This window comes from Leishmania major, chromosome 19 (genome assembly GCF_000002725.2).
Source record: "Leishmania major strain Friedlin complete genome, chromosome 19".
Taxonomy (NCBI): Eukaryota; Euglenozoa; class Kinetoplastea; order Trypanosomatida; family Trypanosomatidae; genus Leishmania; species Leishmania major.
This window is the reverse complement of record NC_007260.2, coordinates 598,791-620,472: the sequence shown is the minus strand read 5'-3', so window position 1 is coordinate 620,472 and position 21,682 is coordinate 598,791. Positions and strand designations below refer to the sequence as shown.

Sequence of the window (21,682 nt, the reverse complement as noted above, 5' to 3'; positions counted from 1 at the left end):
CTTGAGGAGTACTTGGCCCAGTACCTGGTGCAGTAGAAGCCGCTATCCCTGTCTGACGAGGCGAACAGGAATGTCTCTACGTGTTGTCGGCTGCAGTTGTCGCACGTGCCCGTTTTGAGACGCCGTTGATGCACCTTGGATGCAGACGACCTCTGAAGTGGTGTTGGTGGCGGTGCAGGAATCGCACTGGCAGCCAGTGTTCCTTTCTTTTTCTTTCCCTTACGCGACCGTTGTAGCCCTTGCGCACCACGGGAGCAGGGGTCGCGGCTGGCACGTTCTTCTTGACGCCCGCGAGAGGGGGGTCTGGGAGGGCGAACGCGGGCCGTGCCTTCAGTCGCTAATACTGCTACGGCGCGCGCGCGCGGGGAACCTTTGCCTTAGCCGCAACACGGGCACCGCTACTACCGCCACCAACGAGGCTGAGGAAAAGCGATGTCGGGTGGAACATTGGTCGCTCATTGTGTCCGTGCGGCAGCTGCGGAGCGTGAATGTAGGGCTCCGTCGGTAGACATACAAACTGAAGCACTGCTTCGTAGGTCGGATCTGCGACTGCTACGCTGGAGCAGAGTCGCTTCTCGAGGTGCCGCAAGAGCTTATTGCGGTCGTGCAGGACATCGCCTCTCTCCACCAATGCCGCCGGTGCGTCAGCGCCACGCAGAAGCGCCAGCTCCCCAATCACGTCCCGGACGCAGCGTGTGAACGTTTCGCGAGCCTCGTACGTCTTGAACAGTCGGTGCTGCTGAAGGGGGTAGAAGCAATGGGGGTAAAGCATGCCGGCGGCTGATCTTTTTAGCGGCACACCAACCACAGCCGCCGGGGCCTGGTTGGACTTCTTCGCTGCATGGGCCCCCAGCTCCCGTGCACACTCTTCATACTGGCGGCGTGACTTGATGAGCTGCAAAGCCCGCTCACGCGCTGGCGCGTTTGCCGCCTGGAAGTGTGGCGCAGGAGCACCAGCCTCACTTCTCAGTGGTGGAACCAGTCGCACACAGCGCTGCTGATGCACGCTTGTTGGATCATGGTGTTCTTGGAGGTCATCGGTGCACACGGCAGCCCATTCGCCGCACGTTGTGGGGTTCACTGGCGGGGTGTAGTCCATGCTGCGTCGGTTGTACATTTTGTGGAACGCGGTGTCCTGCGCGACTTGCGCATCGTCAAACCAGAGGTCGCACAGTCGATTGCCCAGCTCGTACGCGCAGGCAAGATACAGGGGATCTTCTTTTGCGTCCGCATCCACTGCCTCCGACTCCTCATCCACACCCAGCTGCTCGAGGATCTCGGAAATGGGCGCCGCTGCGTTCTCGGTATTGCGCAGGAGGTACGTGTACAGCCGGGCGTGCAGCACGTCTTCTGCTCGCTTCCGCGGCGTATCAAATAGCTGCCACAACGGCGACGGCCCTGCAGCTCCGCCAGCGCGCCGGGTCGAGCAGCACAGTCGATAGGCGAGGCGAAACTGGAGGTGTATCCAGCCCGCCTTCTCCGGTGTGAGGTGCCTACCCAAGTCGAGGTCGTCCTCGTAGACGTCCTCGATGGAGAAGATGTGGTAGCAGCGGTCTCGGAGCACTAGGCTCAACGTGTCAGACTTCTCCCAGCCAAGGTCCTTCTTGGTGCGAATATCGGCGGCGCTGTCGCACGGCTGCCGTATCGTCGCAACGTGCGTGCCCCAGTCGAACTCCTCTCCGTAAAAGTAGAAGAAGCCTCGTAGGAGGCTACCGAGGCGCGCCGTCCGAGCCGAGTCGGCCTCAGGGTCGGCCACTGCGGGCCACAGAGGAATGTAGGGCACTTCCATCTGCTCCTCCGGGTTCGGCAGCGCCGGGATGTCCTCAGGGTTCACAAAGACGACCTCACCACGACGCAGCAGAAAGTAAATCCACAACACAGAGACCGCGTACGAGGTCAGGAAGCCGACCCGGGAGTTGTTCACACCACACGCCTTGCTCCACGTCTTGAGAAAGACGTTACCCACGCGGCACACCTCACTTTGTGCGAGGTACCGCCGAAGCAACCAGCTGTTGCGTATACCGTTGCAGCGGCACGAAAGGTCAAAGTCGATGGAGAAGATCTCCGGTGAGCGGCGGTTACCCAGCCATTCCCCCCGCACACCATTTTTGCGCTTCCACCGTGACATGAGATGAATAGCGTCGATGGAGTCCGGCACACACAGTACGAGCGAGCGGCCGCGCTGATGGCCTCGGCTTGGCACCTCCTCCGCGTTGTAGGCGGAGATGACGCGGCTCAGCCACTCGTTGCGGAACTGCTCTTCGGCGTGTGCCGTGTCAAAGCGAGCACAAATGAAGGACCCCTGCGGCGCGGGGTGCAGGCGAGGTGGCTCTTGCTCAGCCCGCTTACGCCGCACAACAGGAATACGCGTGCTCAAGACAAGGTCCAGCTCCTCGAAACGGAAGCCGGCGTCCCGCAGCCGCGCCGCGATGTTGCAAATAATGCGCTTCTCCTTCTTCAGAGACAGCACCGACGACTGGGATTTCTCCGTGGCGGCGTCCTCGACTAATTTTCCTGGGTTCGCGTGATGCAGCGCGGGGGCAGAGACTGTACCGAAGTCATCTGCTTCTCCAAGGGATGAGCTCTCTTCCACTTCCTTGCCCTCCTTCCGCCCTGCCGTGGTTTCGTCGTCGCTGTCCTCTCCTACGGCCTCCTCCCGCACCACGGCTTGCCCATGCGGAGCCGGCAGCGTGTACCATTTTGGGCATATGAAAGAAAAGTCGCCATCGCCGACGCCGTCCCACGAGCCCATTGAAACAACACTGCCGAACAGGTACACGTGCCCCTCTATGCCCTGCATGCCATCAAGGAGTCGATGGAGCTGCGCCCGCGCGCGCTGCACGACACGGAAGGCGTCCTCTCCGCGATCAGCCTTGACGGACGTTGCAACCGCGAAGGAGCCGACATCCATCGAAGCCTGGTCCTGGCTTCCTCGAGGGGGCAGTGGCGGTATGGGCTTTGTCACCATTGTGTGAATATGCTGGACATGCGGATGCTCCCGCAGAACGTGCTCGGCTTCGCCTTCAATAATGTTGTTGCAGAGTGAGCATTTTTCGTAGCCGGACGCGACAACACGCGAAACCGCCTCCGCCATCGCCTCAGAGCTGAAGGCAGAGGCGATCAAGTCATTCGCTTCCTTCTCGGTCATGATGGTTATGCTGATGACCTGTGTCCTGTACGAGAGACAGAGTATGCGTGTACAGGTTTGCGTGGGTGTTGGATGATATAGACTCGGCGAGAAAGGCCGCACTGCCACGCGGATGTGCACAGTCGCGCGTGTGCAACCGGTATGTGGGGGTGCGTGTGTGTGTGTGCAAGTCACCTTCGCCGCTTCCGATAAGGCTATAGCACTACTCGTGCTACTACGTATCGCTTTCCTTTCGTAGCATGGGTTGTGATCATCATGATAGACGTGTAAACGTAACGATGGGGAAGGAGATGCGGGTGAGACAGCTATCGAAGTCGATCGCGAGGTGTCCAGCTGCGGAAGCTTGAAGGGCACGAATGAAGCACCGCTTTGCTGGCTCGTGCGGTGAACAGCGCCGTAGCACGCCCATGCACAGGAAAGACAACCCAGACGACCCTACCTCTTTTGCCCAGCATTCTCGCTGACAGTCGTGAAGAGAAGAGGAAGGGGTGGGGGTGGGGATGAAGCGGGGCAACCTCACAAACCTACTCGCCCGGTACGTGACACCGCGTCCTTTGGCAGTTCTCTTTGATGGATGTGTGTGCGTGTGTGTGTGTGTGTGCGCTTCCAGTACGTCATCTGCCCTCTCTCTTTTTCCTCCCTCGGTGTCTTCGGGTCTGCGGTCGACACAGGGCATTACCGACGCCACTTTGCACAGCCACGCCTCCGGTGCGCGCGGTACGTTTTCGCCCTTCTCAGCCTTTGTTTTTGGTTCGTTCTTCCATTCCGCCCTACTCCCTTAATGATGACGGAGGAGGTGAGAAGAGAGGGGGGGGGGGACATTGCAGCGCGTGGCACATCTCAGGGCCCAGTGCGTTCACACTATTCCACGGGGGAGCAGAGAAGCCCCCCCTATCCCCTTCCCTGCCAGCTGCAGGGCCGCTTCTGCTGGTGACAGGGCCATCCACCCACAACGTAGAGGGAGGTCGGAGCGATGCATCGCTGTTGATGTCGGCGGTCAAGGCCCTGGGATGGCGTTGCATTGGAGCCACCTGCGACAGCGAACACGTCTGTGCCATCCGCCTGATGGGCGCAGTGTCCGCGTGACTCGAGCGCATGTCGCAGGGTCCTCGCTGCCTACTGGTGTGGGGAGCGTGGGCCACCCCGAGGGTCGCACGAGGTGGCGACCGGCACAATGGGCATGGCTGTGAGGCGACCTGCGAGGAGGCTGGGTGGAGGAGCTTGAGGCAGGAGCCGAGCTCAGATGACTGGGTCGGCGCATTGCTGTAGCGCGCGTCTGCGGCTTCTTCGCACCACGCGGGTGGGGCCTGCGACTGGCCGGGAACTCAAGAGCGGCCTTGGACCTTACGTTGCATGGCAGAGAAGAGGACACATCGAAGAAAAAAAATGGAGGGGGAGGGGAAAGGCTTCATGCTTCACGTGCACTCATGCCACACGCGAACAAAAGGGACCATGGTCGTGCTCGCCTGTGCTGCACCCCTGCGTGTGGATACAGTTGCGTGCGAGTGAGATAGAGGAGCGTGGCGGGTGAAGAGGGAAGACGGGTACATCCATTCTCCAGCTGGCGTGCGCACTGATCCATGTAAACGCAAACATGGTAGAGGGATGTGTGAGAGAGAATGATGTGGGTACCGAGGAGGAACCACGAGCACCCAAAAACACACCTTGCTTTCATTGGCGTGCGTGCAAGAGGTGCTCGGCACCGGCACAAATAAAGGAAGAGCCCGCGCGAGACAGACAGACAGACAGAGAGAGAGAGGGTGAGAGAGCAACAGACCACGACAAGGAAAAGCGTGTAGCCAGAGGACCGCGAGCAAGAAAAGAAATCACAGACGAGCTCCGATGACACCCAGCATGTCGGCGCTGACCATCACTTCCACTTCTCTCGCTTTTCATTTCAGCATTGCCCCCCCCCCCCTCCCCCCCTTCCCCCTTCCCCCACCACCAAGACCGGCGATGCAACGCGGATCAATATATGTACGCCTGTAATGTATGCGTGTGCGTATGTTGACCTCGTGCACTTGCTGATGACGCCGCCCTTGTTGTCACACCCTGTCCTTCACTGAGAGACGTTGATTTCAACAAGGGGCCACACGCTATGGAGACCCTTCTTTCCGTTTGGTGATCTGCCCGCTCACTATCACCAAATGCGTCGCTCTCGGAAGGATCGCACATACCCCTCTCGCCTAGCAGCATTCGTTTCTTCAGCCTACCTGACCGCATCATACCTCTTCCTTGCTTTAGAGTTTCTTAATCTTGGCAACAGCGGCGTCGTGGTTACGCTTCTGCAGCTCCGTGTAGGCAGGCATATCGATCGCCTTCTGGTACCACTTGCGAGCCTCATCGTGCATGCTCTGCTGCGCGTACACGTCGCCGATCATCGTGGAGTTGTGAATCGTGTTCCCTGCTTCCGCAGAACGGAGAAGGTAGCCGAGGCACTCCTCGTAGGTCGAGCTCGGAGGCTCGCCAAGAATCAGCGCCGCCGCCTTGCGCTCCAACCACCCAATTTGCAGGATCTTGAAGCACCAGTTGCCCATACAGTGCAGCGAGGTGGCGTCGTTGGGGTTCAGCTCCACCGCCTTCAGGAAGTGGTCGCGGATGATATATGCGTTCGCGATCTTCTCCTTGTTGCCAACCTTCTGATCGGAAATGAGAATACCGAGCCACTTGTGCGAGGCGAAGTTGTGCGGGTCCGCCTCCACGGACTTCTTGCACAGCTCCATGCCCTCCTTCAGGTAGGGCTCCCGCACCGCCGGATCGGTGCTCTCGTTCGCCATCTCGTAGTAGGAGCGACCGAGGCGCCAGAGAATCTCGGGGTGGTGGTTGCCGCCCTCGTACGCCTTCATCAGGATCTCGTGGCAACCCTTGATATCCGGCTTCACAAGCACCTTCTCCGACTCCTTCGCGATCGTCTCCCAGTCAGACATTGTTATATAGAGTAAGATGACGAAAGAAAAAGCAAAAAGGTGCTGCGTAGGGTGGGTGGGATGCCCATGTGGTGTTGCTGAGATGATAGTGCTTGTGCTGGGGGTGGGTGGGTGGGCAAGGCGAGCCGGGTACGGGTGTGTACACGCTTGTGCAGGTGTAGTGACTGCCAAGACAGATTTTGCAGGAGAGAGAGGAGTGCAGAGAAAGGAGCAGAGAGGGGAAGCGATGAGAGGTAGCCATGCCAATCTCTCTCCTTCTTTCCATGTGCGTGTGCGTCTGTGTGATGCCGTTGAGCCGTCATCCTGGCATTGAGTAAAAAGAGCGAACGCGGCGCTCGGCTGGTCTGGGAATCGACGAGGGAGGTGAGCGAGTGCCGCTCCATGTTCCCTTTTTATCTCTGTGACTCTCCCCATCCCTCTTCACACCTCCCTCCTGCCCCCCAAGAGTGTGTGTGCGTGTGTGTGAGACCGAGCTGCCTCGCATGTATGACTTTGCTTTCTTTTGTATATACGCTCTTAAAGATAGGGTCTCCAGTGTAGGAAAGGGGGGCCGTAATGCGGGTAGCGGCGTCACGCACCGACGTTCAGGAACAGCCCTCGGCAAAGTTGAGGAGAGGAAGGGCGGCCACCAGACGCGCAGAATCAAGAAACAGGTGTGTGTGTGTGTGTGAACGACATGGCGAGCAGCGCGATGACTCAAGTGTTCCCCTTCGGTCGCCTTTCGTCATTTTCTTTACCGTGAAGGCGGTAGAGCAGCAGTTGATCGAAAACAAAACAATACCAGTGATCACACGTCACCCACGGGGTACGTCAAGAGACACACGTACTCCTCCACACGGGCCACTAGGCAGTCTTCCGCTCGTCCAAATTCTTGGCAATGATGGGCACAAAGGCATTGAAGGCAAAGCGCAGTTCATCCATGCTGCGGGCGCCCATCAGCTGCACCTTGCCGGTCACAAACACGCTGCAGCTCACACTCCACTGGTTGTCGCCGCGCGAGGACTTGCCTACGAGGCGCAGCACGCAGCCGTTGAAGCGCTCTGGTTCGTAGCTGACCTGCAGCTTCGCCACCCCGATCGACATCGCGGGGTCTAGTTGGTAGGCGGCGAGCTTGTCGAGACGAATCGGGCTGCACACGTTGAAGCGCGCCGCGATGGAGCGGACGCGGAACTTGAGGGAGGAGAAGTTGAGGTTGAGCGCTTTGCGGATGATACGGGCTGCCAGCTCCGCCGCCTGGCGTGCCTCACTGACGCTAGCTGCGCCAATGATGCTGAGAGCCCCTGAGTTGTGCATCATGACCACGGCAGTCGGCTCATGCAGCCGCATTGTCGCAGATGGAATTCGGTTGTTCGGCATGTACTCCACGTTGCGTGTGGCACAGCTAAGTTCAGCGAGGTTAATGCCGACTGGAATACTGGCCTGGGCCTGCACGGCTACGACAACAGGGAAGGCGTCCGGGCGAACATTCGGCAGGAACTCTTGCACGTTCTTGATGGGTGGAGGGAGCTCGTCAACGTCCAGGTTGGCAGCAGCGCCGTCGCCGCCGGGCAGCGTGGCTGCGGCAGCAGCGAGATGGCCGTCCGCTGTCAGAGCCGAACCGCCGATTGCACCGGTGGGCCCGACGACACCGCCAAACTCGGCAACGGGGTCGGGAAAGGCACCGATGACAGGCAGCTCCTCCTCGACTAAGTTGTCGGATTCGAAGAAAGCATAGTCATCGTCCATGGTGCGACAACAGAGAAAAGGGTCAAAAATGAGCCGTGCGCACGGTAAAGCGTGTATCAGAGCAGAGCACACGAGACTGGGGTGGGGCACGGCGCTGCTGTGCACACCTTCACGCAGAGAGAGAGAGAGAGACAGACAGGCCTTAGAAGGAGAGAATGGTTGCTGGTGAGCAGACGGAGAAGGCTGTTCCCCAGCTCAAGTAAACAAGGGATGCAAGGGAGAGAGATTAGGGTGTATGCAGGGTGGCTTGGAGGAGAAAAGAAGAGGGACGCATGCAGAGAGAGAGAGAGAGAGAACCTGCGCATCACACACACACACACATACATACACACTTGTATGTGGGGAGTGGGATACGCAAGTGCACTCCTTGAAGCCGTAGGTCAGCGAGAAGCTCTCTTATCCCCTCGTGCCCGCACTTCTCACCCGCCTCAGAGTGGAGGAGAGAGAAAGCCCCGCAAAGACGAGCGCAAAGGGGGAGATTATGGAGTGGGGAGGGGACAACTCACTTCACACGCCACGGATGACAACGCTGCACTCGGAGAAGTGGTATCATGGGTGCGCCACACAGCGCCGCAAGACCATACGGGCAAAAAGGGTCGTTTTCGATGGTTTGCATACATATTCCTTTATATATGTATATATATATATACGACGAGATATAAGAGAGAGCCCTTATAAGCGGCGACGGCCTGATAGATGCGCGTCCCAAGCCGATATCTGCACCTCGACCCTCCGCTGTTTCCGCTCCGTCCACTGTGCTTCTTGGCCTCCAAGATGTGGCATTGCAACTCGCCGCAAGGAGGAGTCATCTGCCACCACCATCACTACCACTGCTAAGCAATAGACACACCCGCACACACACACACACACACACACACATGCACACATTGTTGCTGCCTGGGAACGGGTAGCTTGCCCTAATCTTCTCCACAAAAAAGAGGAAGAGGAGGAGGGGGAGGACAAAGGAAGACGATACAGCACACGCTTTCAGCTCTGCTTCCCGCAGAGTAATGTGATGTCCCAAGAGGAGACGGATGCAAGAAGAGCGGCGGCGAAGCACAAACGCTGCCCTCCGCAAGACAGGAAGAAACAACGATGACACACAGCACACACGCACCAGGCGTCTCATACGCCAGCTTAATCCGAATGGTCGGCGTGTGTGCCGTGAGAGCAGCTGTGGCCGCTCCGCTCCGCAGAGTCTGCGGCGGTCTTCTTGGCAGAAGCGAACCCACCGCTGATGAGGCGGCACTTGAACATTTCAGCAACGGAGTTGATGTCGCGCTCGCACTCGCACGACTCCGACGAGGGGGCAGTGATGGTGCGCTCCTCCCAGCTGTAGCGAATCGGCGCCGTGAACGTGTGAAACTCCTGCAGGGACGCGATGCACCGCTCGAGCGACGGGTTGATGATGGCACCTGTGGCAGCGATCGGCGGAGTCGAAGTAGCACTATCATCGCTACCGTGTGCTCGTGAGAACGAGCCACTGCACCCTGCGCGCAAATGGCCATGGTAGTTGGTCGCAGTGGCGCCACTCGACGTGGCGGCTGCGCCCTCCTCGTCAACTCCTTCAGTATCATTGCAGCCACCAAGGGATACTTCTCGTGGCTCAGTGTAGTTGCTGCAGACGAGTAGGGTCGTAAAGGTGTCCTGCACCGGCAGACTGCGACGAGCCAGCTCCGTGATCAGGTCTACTGCTTCCTTGATTTGCTGCGCAGAGACGCTCTCGTAGACAAGCAGCGTGACGTGCACGGCGTACTGGTGGCCGTGGCGCACGAGAAACACGTTGATGAAGTGCATCCTCTTGTGGTGAACGGTGTCGTCCTCATCGGAGCTCGAGGCGGTGGTGGGGGAGTTCGTTGACGAAGCTTCTGCTCCCGAGGCCGCCGCCTTCACCGCGTTCTGGCTCTTGTGGTTGGGCACCACATCCACCCCACGCACGATGCGAAGGTTAAACCTTTGCAGCTGCTCTCGAATCGCACTGACCTCCTCGGCGTTTTGGTAGTCAAAAAACTCAAGAACGGAGTCCTTGAAAATACCGTAGCCGATTTTGCAGATGGACAGCGACACGGCAAGACCAGCAAGTCCGTCCACGCCAGGCAGACCCATCACCTGCCCAGCTACACCAAGCAGTGCCACCCCCCCGCTCCACGCATCCGCGCGGTGGTGGTACGCGTTGGCCACCACGACACGCGATCCCGCGCGCAGCCCGACGCGTCGCGTCCACCGGAACAGGAGCTCTTTACAAACCACCGACGCTGTAGCGATGCCGACCATGGTCCACAGAATCACTTGCTTCCCAGTGTTCTCGTCGTACGTCATCACCTGAAAGTGACTGTGGCCTTGGTGATCGCCACCGCCGTGGCTTTCCTCGTGGCTGTGATCGTGCGATCCGTGTGCGTGGACGTGCCCTGCTGGGGACCCTGCCGATGTGGAGTTGCCCCTCAACGCGGCCATCGCACGGCGGGCGCCGAACGCGAGGGCGGCAGCAATCCCACCCATCGGCGCTGCTGTCGCCAGCAGACTCGCCACATCGGCGAAGCACTGCTCGAGCGACTGCACAAGGAGAGCCACACCGCCGAAGAAGAGAATTGCCGCCACAATGACAGCGCCGGAGGTTTCGAGGCGGCCGATACCTAGCGGGAACCGGCAGCGCGGCAGCTTCTTGCGGGAAAGCGAGATGGCGACGTAGGAGATGATGTCTGCGAGAATGTCTGTGAGGGAATGGAAACCATCGGCGACGAGAGCAACGGAGCCACCAGCAGAGCCGATCCACAGTTTCGTAACGCAGAAGAACACGTTTGTGGCCCCACCAGCCAAGGTGGCGATCTGGCACTGACGCAAGCACTTGCCTGAAATACCCTTCTCAAGGCTGCCATGGGTGTGCGCGTGGGCATGGCCGCCATGGCGGTGGCTGTGTGTGTGCAGTTGGACGGCGGTGCCGCCGGCGGTGGTGGTTTTGGCGACTGCAGAGGGTTTCATTGCAAAAAAGCGGCGCATCCACTCCGCTACAGCGACGCGAGGGCGCGATCACAAATGAAGCAACAACAACAAAAAAAAGGACGCCGGCGCGACACTGTCGTGCTGCGTGTGCGGATGAAGGCGTGTTGTTACCCCCGAGGGTCAAGCACACCCACACACTCCTACAAACACACACACACACACACACACACAAAAACAAACACACACAAAAACAAACACACACCGAGGATGACACGGTCGCCGGAAGCCGTCGCTGGCAGCCAGAATGATGGAGAAAATGCTAGAGAAAACTCTCCACGGGCAGGATAAAAGAGAGACGGCGTGTGTGTCTATGTGTGTGAGTGCTCAGCCGTCCGTGCTAGAGGTGACAAGGGCCGCTGCAGGGTGATATCCAAAGAACGCTGCTCCCCCTCTCTGGTCTCTTGATTGTATTTCGTGCCCTGTGATCGCCTGCAAGAGTGAGAGAGGGACGAGCACTATAACCCCGGGAGGGGTGGAGGGGGAGGGGAGGCACACACAAACATGCATGCACAAAACACAAGACGGGGGAGAAGAAGAACCGAATTCACGACCCATGACTTAACGTCTGCGCGGTGACTTGGGCGGGTGAGCCAGGATTCTTGCGTTGCTTCCAAGCGGCCATTCGCTGCCATGCACCATACGGTCCGACCTCACTCTACCACCGGCCAGTCGCAGGCCCCACCCGCGTGGTGCGAAGAAGCCGCAGACGCGCGCTACAGCAATGCGCCGACCCAGTCATCTGAGCTCGGCTCCTGCCTCAAGCTCCTCCACCCAGCCTCCTCGCAGGTCGCCTCACAGCCATGCGCATTGTGCCGGTCGCCACCTCGTGCGACCCTCGGGGTGGCCCACGCTCCCCACACCAGTAGGCAGCGAGGACCCTGCGACATGCGCTCGAGTCACGCGGACACTGCGCCCATCAGGCGGATGGCACAGACGTATTCGCTGTCGCAGGTGGCTCCAATGCAACGCCATCCCAGGGCCTTGACCGCCGACATCAACAGCGATGCATCGCTCCGACCTCCCTCTACGTTGTGGGTGGATGGCCCTGTCACCAGCAGAAGCGGCCCTGCAGCTGGCAGGGAAGGGGATAGGGGGGGCTTCTCTGCTCCCCCGTGGAATAGTGTGAACGCACTGGGCCCTGAGATGTGCCATGCACTGCAATGTCTCCCTGCCAGTAGAGGGAGCATGCCAGGTTCTCCCCTTTTTTTTTTCACCGTGTCCATTCTACCAGAAGCAAGCCGACAAGCGCATACGCACACAACAACGACACCTCACCCGCCTCTGCTGCACCACGGCGAGGCCCCTGTCCTCGGGGACGAGCCGCTCTGCCGTCGAGTCAGGGGCACGCGTCTCGCGGGCTCCCTCGTCCTTCCTCGTCTCCTCTACGCATGCGCGCTGCGCGATCGGTGCCGGACGGGCTTGGGTGGACGGCGTCCCCCGATCCGAAGCGGGCCGCGTCCACGGTCCTGCTCGAGGGCAGGAGGCGGCGGCGTCTGTGGTGCGGGTGGTAGGGGGAGGGGCACTGCCGGTGTATGCCGTAACGTGCTGTGAAGACTCTCCACATGGGGGTCTGGTGGGCTCGGTGGCGCTACTCGGGGTGTCCCCATCATGCTGCCGGCATCCGTGCCGCATCAGCCCAGCCCGCCGGATGTAGGGGATGCGGCATATGCCGCGCACATGCACTGTGGCGCTGACCGGTGCGGGTCTCTTCGCGCCTTACCCGTCCATCGCTCGTGCTTCTCTGACCCCTGCATGCCTTCTTGGATGTCATACACCGTATATGCGTGCTGTGCTTGACCGCAGGTGCACACAGCGCTCGCATTCTCGGGCCCTGGGGCCTGTTTCCGGACGGCGTTTCTGTCCGTGCGGCTCGCTGCTGTGCGTCTGCGGCCGCGGGGGCATTCCACCCCCTCCTGGACCCGCACGCCTCTGGCAGGAGCGGGTGTGTCGAGCGGAGGGGACCCGCGCGTAAGCGTGTGTCTGCGCACAGCGAGCTCACGGCCTGTCGTTGCGAAGGGGCACACAGAGGGGGGGGGGCAGCCATCGACACGCGACAGGGGGAAGCGCATGCAGCACGCGGCAGATGTATGCGTAACCGCATCACTGCGTGCAAGGCCACAGCGTGAAATGCGCTGTGCTTCGGGCTTCGAGCAACCCGCGTATCTCGCGTGGCATACCGGGCACAACCCCCGGTATGCCGCCCTCACAGCGAACACAGGCGGCGGAGGGGTGGCGGTTCCACTACACTAGCAGAGTGATAGGCGGTACACCATCTGCACGCCATGCGGCCGCTGCTACTCACCCGCTATCGCAGTAAGCCGAGTTACGGGCAGGTTGCTGTGTGGGACTGAGCGAGGCTGAAGCCCTCTCGTCTCGCGTGCTCGGCATCATTGTTCATCAGTGGGGGACAGATGCCGGCAATCACGGGATATGCGAGAGACAGTGGCAATAGCGCTAGCCTGCATTGGGGATGCGCGTGCGTAGTTGCCGGTGCACGGTCAAGAACGTCCGAAAAATGAAGTTGGAAGAATCGGGTGAAGGCAGAAAAGACGGCAGCGGTCGAAGGAGCATGTGAGGCGCAACGGCGGATGTACGCACAGCTGTTAATGCGTCGCCGTTTCGCGATTGGTGGCGGTGGAGGGGGGGGTGAGCGAGCAGGAGCAGACAAAACAACGACGCGAGAAGAAAACACGAAGGAAAGAATACAGGTCGCGAGTGAGCGCCGCGTGAAGAGAGTCACCGTGTCGTGTTCAGGGGAAACATGCAGGCCAAAAAGCAGACGCGAACAAGGGAGCGCTTCACGGAGAGATGACGAGGGGGAGGGGGAGGGAGAGATGGTGCGAGTCGGCGTGCAGCGGAGAGCGTCTCTCTTCGCTTCTTTCAATCATTAAAGGAAAGGGAAAGAAGGGGTGCAGGGGTGTGGGTGGGTGGGTCGTTGAGGGATATGTTGCAAGCGCGCACCTCACTGTCTTGATGCGCACTGTCAGAGCAACAAGATGATAAAGGCAGGTCCTACACATGTCGAGAGGTGGCTTTCCTTTTTCTGCTTTGATTTTGTGCATGTAAGGAGGTTTCTGTGTGTGTGTATGTGCGTTCACCTGTGTCTATTGTGGCGCCAGCGCCAGTCTCGGCGAATACGGTGCACCGGAGCAGCAGGGAGAGAGTTTCGCTGACGCGGTACCTTTCTCCCCCGTCTTCTGATGCGCGTGGCGCTCTCGGAAGCGGGTGGCGGATGCTTCACCGATTCTAACGCACAGCGCTGTATCTCGACTCGAAAGAAAAGCACCCACGAGGGCGCGCACAGGTGCGCCTGTCCGCCCCCTTGCTACCACATATGCGCTCGGGAGAGGGAGTAGGGGGGAGGGAGGATGGCAGGCACCTTAGTACGCCGCCGATCGAAGAGCTTCCCATGGCGGAATCAGAAGTGTCACGTCACGCAATCGACCGTCACGCACAACGTGAAGGCACAGCTCGAAGTAGGGCAGATATTGGGCTAGCTTCTCCTTGTGCTGGGCGGCACTGTGGAATGTGGAGAGGAAGGGCGAGGCGGCGGCAGACGAGCCTGCCATAGCTGCACGGCCTTTAAGCGACGAGTGCCTATACAGCCATCGAGCTGGCGAATGTGCGTCGCTCGGGATAGTGCCTCCAGCTGCCGCTGCCGCTGCTTCCGAACGGGCGCGTTGAAGTTCTTGGTCAAGTCCATAGTCATTACCGTTTCTGTCTACCGTTGCCTCGCGATGGGGTGAATTGCATTCAACGCAGTGGCCGTCACCGAGGGCAAAGCCCCGCATGAAGCCCGCCTCGATCTGTATGTGGCACTGCGCACTGTAGTCACGGGTCAGCTCCCCCAGCACGACGTACAGCTGCGCGCGTGTCTGGATGGATTGGTGGCCGACGCCGACGAGGACATCGCCCACGTTGAGGCCAGCGCGGTCGGCGAGGTAGCCATGGTACACCGTGCGCAGCCGCACTCCGATGCGCGGCTCAAGCACGTCCTCTAGCTCCACTCCAAGCAGCGGCGGTCGCGCAGTGACGGCGTAGCGATGCGGCGCGTACACCTCGAGTGCCTCCAGCCTGGAGCGCAGATCATGCAGCTCTTCGTCGGTGCGTTGGACTTGTCGGTTGCATTCAGCGACGATTCGCTTGTACAGCTCCGTGCCGTGACAAGAAAGAAGAACTCGGATGGCACACACAAGGTCGCCACGGCAGCTTGGAGTCATGACCGCTTCAGCGCCTTCGTTGCTCTCGGAGGCTCTTTCCTGGGCAGTCTCTAGGTTCACATGTGCCTCCTGCTGACCTGCTGCATGCGCAATCGGACGCAACGTTTCTGCATCGACGGTAGCATCAAGGAGAAGCGCGTCCTGCACGTCTTCAAGCACTCTTTTCCACTCCCCTTCCCATCGACGAAGCCGACTGTCGAGCCAACGCACAAGTACCGCCGGTGGTGTCCAAGTGCCGACAGGCGAGGTGACAGAGGTTTCTTGGCGCTGAATGGACTTCTGGGGGTTTGACCGAGCATGACCAACCACAGTTGTACATGGATGGGGAAATTCACTCTCGCCTGCCATTCCCGGAGCCGCTACTGGTGATGCTGACGGGCTCCTGCTGCCAACGTCCTCCTCTTCCCACATCCGCCGCTGCTTGTGCACACGCTGGTCCATCACAGCAAGGTGACGCGTCAAGTGCTCAAGGCGGCTCTCAACGGCGTCCTCGGCGTGGTGCTTCCTTGCGTCAGAGGGCGCAGACAAGGCAGTAGATGACTGCTGCTGCTTCTGCTGCACTTCATCGAGTCGCGCGGAAGACAACTGGCCATCCACGAGTACGGTAGCCGAGCGGCCCTGCATGGCGTCCGTGCGGCACTTCATCCCTGCTGCCCATGCGCCCCCACAGGCGTGGTCAAAGGGCGGGGAGCGCGTCAGCGAGTTGATTGGCTGTTCTGGGGCTTCTGTGGGGGCGAAGGTCACGGTGGCGTGCGCTTGCGAAACGGGCCCTACAAGAGAAGCTAATGTGGTAGACAAGGATGATCTCTCAAGGCCGGCTGCAGCCGAGGAAGGGGCGGCGGCACCTGTACTGCGCTGCGGTGCCAGGGACGCCGCGGGACTTCTTTGGGAAACGTGCTGGCAACACTCTGGTGTCGCTGTTTCATTTTTCGGCGACGCATGCGACGAGGCTGCTGACCCGCTGCCAAGCCCAGCACCATCATCTTCGCACTTGACCATGGGTGCTTCTCCATTTGCTCCGCGCGCAGAAAGATGCGCCAGTGAAGCGCGAAGGTGGTGGATGTCAGCACGCTGCAGTGCCGCTTCACGACAGAGAACATCACAGGCAACCTGCTGCCGCAGCTGCTGATCTTGCTGAGCCTTGATGTGGTGAACGAGTTCCACGTTGATGTCGATCACGTGTTTGCACGATGTGAGGAGAAGCGTAAACAAGTCTGCATACGGCCCTTGTGTATCGAAGGTGTGCTGCTCGTAGAAGTCGCGCAGCCGGCAAAGCGTGTTGAGCTCCGAAACGAGAGTCTCCCCAACGTGATGAGGATACGGTACACTACCATCGAAGCCGTCACGCTCGGAGTGCGGCATGAGTTCGGTGGAGGAAGCCATGACGGGTGGTTTGCGCGTATGCGCGTATGTCTGCTTTGGGATGCGTGCGCTGGTGTGCCTCCCTCACCCTCCCTCCCCACACGCAAATGGAAAAGAAGAAAAGGCACGAGCAGAACCACAAACAAGCAACCACAAATTAACAACAACAACAAACGAGGAAGCGGTGGGGTGAGTAGGAACGAAGGATAGAGGGAGGGGAGGGGCGTGCGAGGGAGGGCGAGAAGGGTTGGCCTCGTCTAACAGGCAAGAAGAAGCCGAAAAATAACACGAGGAAAACACCAACCAGAAGAACAACGGTGGCAGCCGATCGAGAGAGAGAGAGAGAGAGAGAGAGAGGAGATCCATACAGGGCACACCCTATCTATGCCACAGTAGTGAGGGGCGGTGGAAGTATCGTTTTCTGTGTCCGTTGGGCAAGGGGTTCCTCCACGACCACGACCGACGCAATGGGATTATGGTGTGCACAGAACAGCAAGGGCAGTATGGGGGGGAGGGGGGTCGCAGTTTGACTGTGCTGGAGAGAAGCGCGAAGATTGTTGAGGAAAGGCGGTGAGAAAGACGAATGGGCGAGCAAAAAACAACAAAAGTGAGAAACAGAAGCGGGGACCATCGTGGTGCGGCGCTGCCACCCCTTGCCCTGTCCCTCTCATCGGAACTTGAGTAAGGAGCGTACAAGTCGCTTTCCATTGTGTGTGCGTGTCTCTGACATATCACGAAGAGCTGCCTGCAATGCCAGGCTAAACAGCTATGTTCTTGGAGCAGCTGTGTGATGCCGCTCTCTCGCACTCTCCTTTTCTTGGAGCCCATGCACGTCACACGCGTGGACTTTGTACGTATAGAACACCATCAAAACAACAACAAAAAACAGACAACGTAACACCAACACCAATAAGAATGCAAAACACGCACGTGCTACCACACACACACACACACACATATCTCTCTCTCTCTCTCTGCCTCTCCGCATCCAGCTCAGATCTCTTGCTCGGTTAACAGAGCGATGGAGAGAGGGAGAGCAGCAGAGAGAAGAGAAGAGGGTCTAAGGTTACGCCCACAGCCAGCAACAGTGAGGAGGTCGCATGAACTGTATCCTATGATGACGTCATGGGGCGCACACCCACAAACCACACCCAAGATGGAGAAGGGGTCAAGACAAGGCGTAGCGTGCTACGAGAAAAAACGACAAAAAGAGATGGGGGAAAAAACAAACAACTCTGTGAGAGCTTACGCATCTTTAACACACACACACACACACAATCATAGTAACCAACAGGGTAAATATATGCTTCGCCATGTGGGAAACACCCGCCACGCTCTTCTTCTTGGTGGTGGCGGTGGGGAAATCATGAAACACGAACGCACACACACGCCCAATCCAAGGGCCAAGCATATTTCTTTTCTCCCCTGTAAAAGGGCTCCTTTCTCGTGATGCATCGGCAGCCACGAAACAGACGTCTTCGCCATGTGTGTTCATCGCTCTCTACCATGCGACGTGAGGTTTGACGCCACTCCGCACCACCCACACGCAGCCCCTGCCACAGGCCCTTTCCGCGTGGTAGGAGGCAGCAGGAGACACACGTCAGAGCAATATGCCGACCCAGTCATCGAAGCACAGCACCTGCCTCATACTCTACCCACATTCTGCTCCGCAGATCGCCTCACAGGCGCTTCCACTGTGGCGGTCGCCGCGCGGCACGGTCCCCTCAGAGGGGCTCAAGTTCCCCCACACCGGTGGGCAGTGTGTGAGGGTCCGGGTGAGATGGGTTCGAGTCACGCGGGCGCTTCGCCCATCACAAGGATGGCACAAATGCGTTCACAGTCGCCGGTGGCACCGATGCGGCTCCCATCCGCGGCCTAAGCGCCGACATAGCAGTAGCGGTGCAGCGCTCTGACTTCCCACCTACGTCGTAGGTGGATGGCCCTGTTACCAGCAGAAGCGGCTCTGCCGCTGGCAGGGATAGGAGGTGGGGGGAGGAGAGGGGGAGTTGCAAGGGTGCTGCTTTGCTTCCCCGCGGAGGGAGGGCGTTGGGTCCTGGAATATCATCCCGTGTGCGGTGTACCTCCGTCACCACGGCAGATCACGCAAACAGACGTAGAAAAAGAGAATGCGTACATGCATACGTACACACATGCATGTTAGTGTGTGCTCCGGGACTGGTCCTTGTCAGCCCGGTTCACTTCTCTCATTCGTCCGCACATCGCGACAGTGCTTGGGCAAAGCGAGAGGGAGAACCAGCTGGGAGGCGAGGCGAGTTGGGGAGCCGACGCGGGGCTCTTCGGGCTCACACCCTCAGTCCTGTGTGTGTGAGCTTTATTCTTTCTTGTTCGAACAACTCTAGAAAGCTCACGAGTGGTGTGCTGACCGATAATGTAAACTTTACTGGTCCGAAGACGATGGAGCTCACCGTCGTGAGCGAGCCGGAGAAGCAGCGCACAGAGAGCTCCTCCAGAGACGCGGGACTTGGATCGGAGGCCATGCCGTCACGCGCCTGCGTGAGCGCCTGGCTGTTCAAAACGTTGGTGCTGCGACCCACAGACGAGACTAAAGGGGCGAGAGAGGGCAGCATGCGCTGCGCCTGGGCCGCGTTTTGGATGTGCATCTTCGCCCACATATGACGTGGGAGCGGTGCGCTCGCAAAGACACGACGGCCGAACATTATAGGAGGGGTGGGCGGCGTCTGTGACGATTCGACTAAGTTTTCCGTCGCGGAGCTCACACACTGACGTTTAAGAGAGCAGAGAGAAAGGGAGAGGTAAGATGAGGTAGGCGTTACAAGTCGATAGGTTTGGCTGCGAGTACTTCTTTTCCCTCACCACGGTGGGAGAGCGGGGCGGGGAGAGAGAGTGAGTGAGTTACACCGAGGCCACTCGCGAGTCAGCATATTCGTTGCAGTCGTTCGGACTTCTGGGCGGTGTGTGTGTGCCACCGTGCTGTTTACACCGAGGCCGCACCGGCGGGAACAGAGTGCGTCTTCTATACAGGAGCGTACACCCGCGCATACGCCTGTGCTTGTGTGTGCCGGCGTGCGTGCGGGGGCGCCCGTTTCACTGGGTGGGGGACATGAACGAGGTCGGGTGGGGGAGGGGACTGGCTCTGAAGACACGGACCGTGGAAACAACGAGAGGGAGGGAATGGCCTGCGTAAGGTCGCTGGTGTCCTCTCTCAAAGAGGGCGGAGGCCTGCAGTGATGTCGTCGGGTAGAGCAGAGATGTCGCTGCCACTGGACGACGGCAAGAAAACGCCATTGTCCTCCGATCTCGCCGCACCGTTGTGCTCGGAGCAAACCGTGCACACAGATAAATAGGAAGAAATAAAGGAAACCAAAGAGCGTTACATGTATTCGCACGGACTGATGCACTCGCTTGCTGCCTTGGGAAGGGGAGGAGGACGCGAAGGGGAGAGAGATGGCGGGCCTTCGTCGTCGGTATTTCACGGTCCATGGCATGCCTGCACCATTGCATACATATGTATCTATGCGTGCATATCAGTCGGAAGGAAAGGCAAGACGAGGGGGAGGGTGAGCCCAGGGACGGTGACCTGGGTAAAGATAGGGGGAAATAGGAGAGAAGCCAAGGGAGCTGATTGCGTGCGTGTAGCACGGCAAATCCCCGAGGTGCACAACACGCACCTAAAACACACGTGCGCTGTGCAATTGGCGGCGGGAGGCAAGCGGCCAAATTATGATTTCCATACCGAAGAAAAGGTGGAGGGAGCGGTGGATGGGGAGGGGAAGGAGGACGAGGATGGGGTGATGGCATGCCCTCGATCCCTTCTTCGTGAGCGAAGGTTCGACACGCCCAGTTAGGACGCTCACTTTGGGGGCGCCCCACTCACACTTCGGAGGCCTCAACCGTTCGTCCCTTTTTTTTTGAGTAGAAAGGTCGAGGGCTTCAGAGAGGCAACACGCGCGCACACACACACACACACATATCTATATTTATATAGAGGCAGAGAGTGGGAGGGGGGTGAGAGAAAGAGAGAGAGTGAGGCACGAAGAGGGGGGTCATATATCGATTACAGAACAAGAGAAAAAGGAATGGTAAAGCTGTGCACATGGTAGAAAACGAAGTGGTGCCCCCCTTCCCCCGAAACACACACACACACACAAGGCCGGTCGGCCTCCACCAGAGTAATACACACACACATGTACACACATACACACACACACATGTACACACACACACACACACACATGTACACACACACACACACACACACACACACACACACATGTGCACGGATACAGAAAGGCGCCTTGCTCCTCATGGGGGAGGTGTCTCCGCGTAAAGGGAGTAACACCAGTCGTGAGTTCGCCAGAAAACTCACCGCAACAAGAAAACAAAGGGCTGGGATGCCACGCCGTCATCACCGACTCGTAGCTCGGCCCTTCGAGGCGCCCTACTTGGTGTAATAGCTGGAGCACACACAAATGTAGATGTACGCTAAGATGATGCACAGGATGAACCACAACACGAACATGGCTGGAAGGAGGATGACCACCAGGCGCAGCAGGTGCTGGTCCTTCTCGGACTCAGGCGCTTCTTGCTGCGCGAAGTCAGCGTTGGTTTCGTCGCCTTGTGCAACGACGGTCTGTGCGTACACTAGGAGAATCACGATGGCTATCCCAACGCACGCCAGGAATAACAGGCGTACTCGAGATGTCATTGTGTAGCACGTGGCGTTCCGATTTGTATACGATGGACGTGCGCAGCCCGACAACGCGTGGGCATGTGGGATGTCCGTCTCCGACAGCCTGGGGCTGCAAAAAACGCCACAAGGATATAATAGGGAAGTCGCACACGCAGACAGCGAAGAAAAAGGCGAATAACTGATGTGCGACGCGCCTCTGCAATTCTGTGTGCATGGACGTTTCCGTTCATCTAGGTGGGGTGACGGAGTTCGCCGTGGTGCGAGGAGGAGGATGGACATCGACAAGTGGAGGTGTTTGTGAGTGTTTTGGGAGGTAGTGGTGGATAGGTAAGGAAGAGGGAAGAGGGCAGCCCATACAGACAAACAGCAGTGCCGCTGCATGATGCGGGGATCACCATGACAGGCAAAGTGATAGTGTCACAACACGAGAGGAGATGCTGAGGAGTGCTTCCACATACTCCACATCATGGGTGTCTGTCTGCCTTTGCGGGGTGTACATGATGCGCCCGCTTGTAGAAGACTGAAGCTGCTCTACCCCGAGTCAGCGGCAGGGCACGCCCGTTGAGAGGAGGCAAGCACCCGAGCATGCATACAAGCCCACGACCGCACAAAGCACGTGTTAGAAGCA

General features: G+C 59.0%; 7 protein-coding genes across 7 annotated transcripts; all 7 read right to left on the bottom strand.

The window, feature by feature from the left end:
- Window positions 1–346: 346 nt before the first annotated feature.
- On the bottom strand, window positions 347–3,148 carry LMJF_19_1410 (conserved hypothetical protein; the record flags this gene model as incomplete). Its single annotated transcript, XM_001682677.1, has 1 exon — window positions 347–3,148. One exon carries the CDS (start codon window positions 3,146–3,148, stop codon window positions 347–349), a length of 2,802 nt encoding a protein of 933 aa, XP_001682729.1.
- A 2,240-nt stretch (window positions 3,149–5,388) lies between these two features.
- Window positions 5,389–6,075, bottom strand: LMJF_19_1400 (conserved hypothetical protein; the record flags this gene model as incomplete). The annotated part of the gene is made up of 1 exon (XM_001682676.1): window positions 5,389–6,075. The coding sequence occupies one exon, from the start codon at window positions 6,073–6,075 to the stop codon at window positions 5,389–5,391; it is 687 nt and encodes a 228-aa protein (XP_001682728.1).
- Window positions 6,076–6,918: 843 nt separating this feature from the next.
- Window positions 6,919–7,800, bottom strand: LMJF_19_1390 (transcription initiation factor-like protein (TFIID-like protein); the record flags this gene model as incomplete). Its single annotated transcript, XM_001682675.1, has 1 exon — window positions 6,919–7,800. The coding sequence occupies one exon, from the start codon at window positions 7,798–7,800 to the stop codon at window positions 6,919–6,921; it is 882 nt and encodes a 293-aa protein (XP_001682727.1).
- Window positions 7,801–8,937: 1,137 nt separating this feature from the next.
- Window positions 8,938–10,779, bottom strand: LMJF_19_1380 (putative cation transporter; the record flags this gene model as incomplete). Its single annotated transcript, XM_001682674.1, has 1 exon — window positions 8,938–10,779. One exon carries the CDS (start codon window positions 10,777–10,779, stop codon window positions 8,938–8,940), a length of 1,842 nt encoding a protein of 613 aa, XP_001682726.1.
- Window positions 10,780–14,180: 3,401 nt separating this feature from the next.
- LMJF_19_1370 (conserved hypothetical protein) lies at window positions 14,181–16,403 on the bottom strand (the record flags this gene model as incomplete). The annotated part of the gene is made up of 1 exon (XM_001682673.1): window positions 14,181–16,403. The coding sequence occupies one exon, from the start codon at window positions 16,401–16,403 to the stop codon at window positions 14,181–14,183; it is 2,223 nt and encodes a 740-aa protein (XP_001682725.1).
- Window positions 16,404–18,685: 2,282 nt separating this feature from the next.
- On the bottom strand, window positions 18,686–19,060 carry LMJF_19_1365 (conserved hypothetical protein; the record flags this gene model as incomplete). The annotated part of the gene is made up of 1 exon (XM_001682672.1): window positions 18,686–19,060. One exon carries the CDS (start codon window positions 19,058–19,060, stop codon window positions 18,686–18,688), a length of 375 nt encoding a protein of 124 aa, XP_001682724.1.
- Window positions 19,061–20,802: 1,742 nt separating this feature from the next.
- Window positions 20,803–21,069, bottom strand: LMJF_19_1360 (hypothetical protein; the record flags this gene model as incomplete). The annotated part of the gene is made up of 1 exon (XM_001682671.1): window positions 20,803–21,069. One exon carries the CDS (start codon window positions 21,067–21,069, stop codon window positions 20,803–20,805), a length of 267 nt encoding a protein of 88 aa, XP_001682723.1.
- Between the last annotated feature and the right edge of the window lie 613 nt (window positions 21,070–21,682).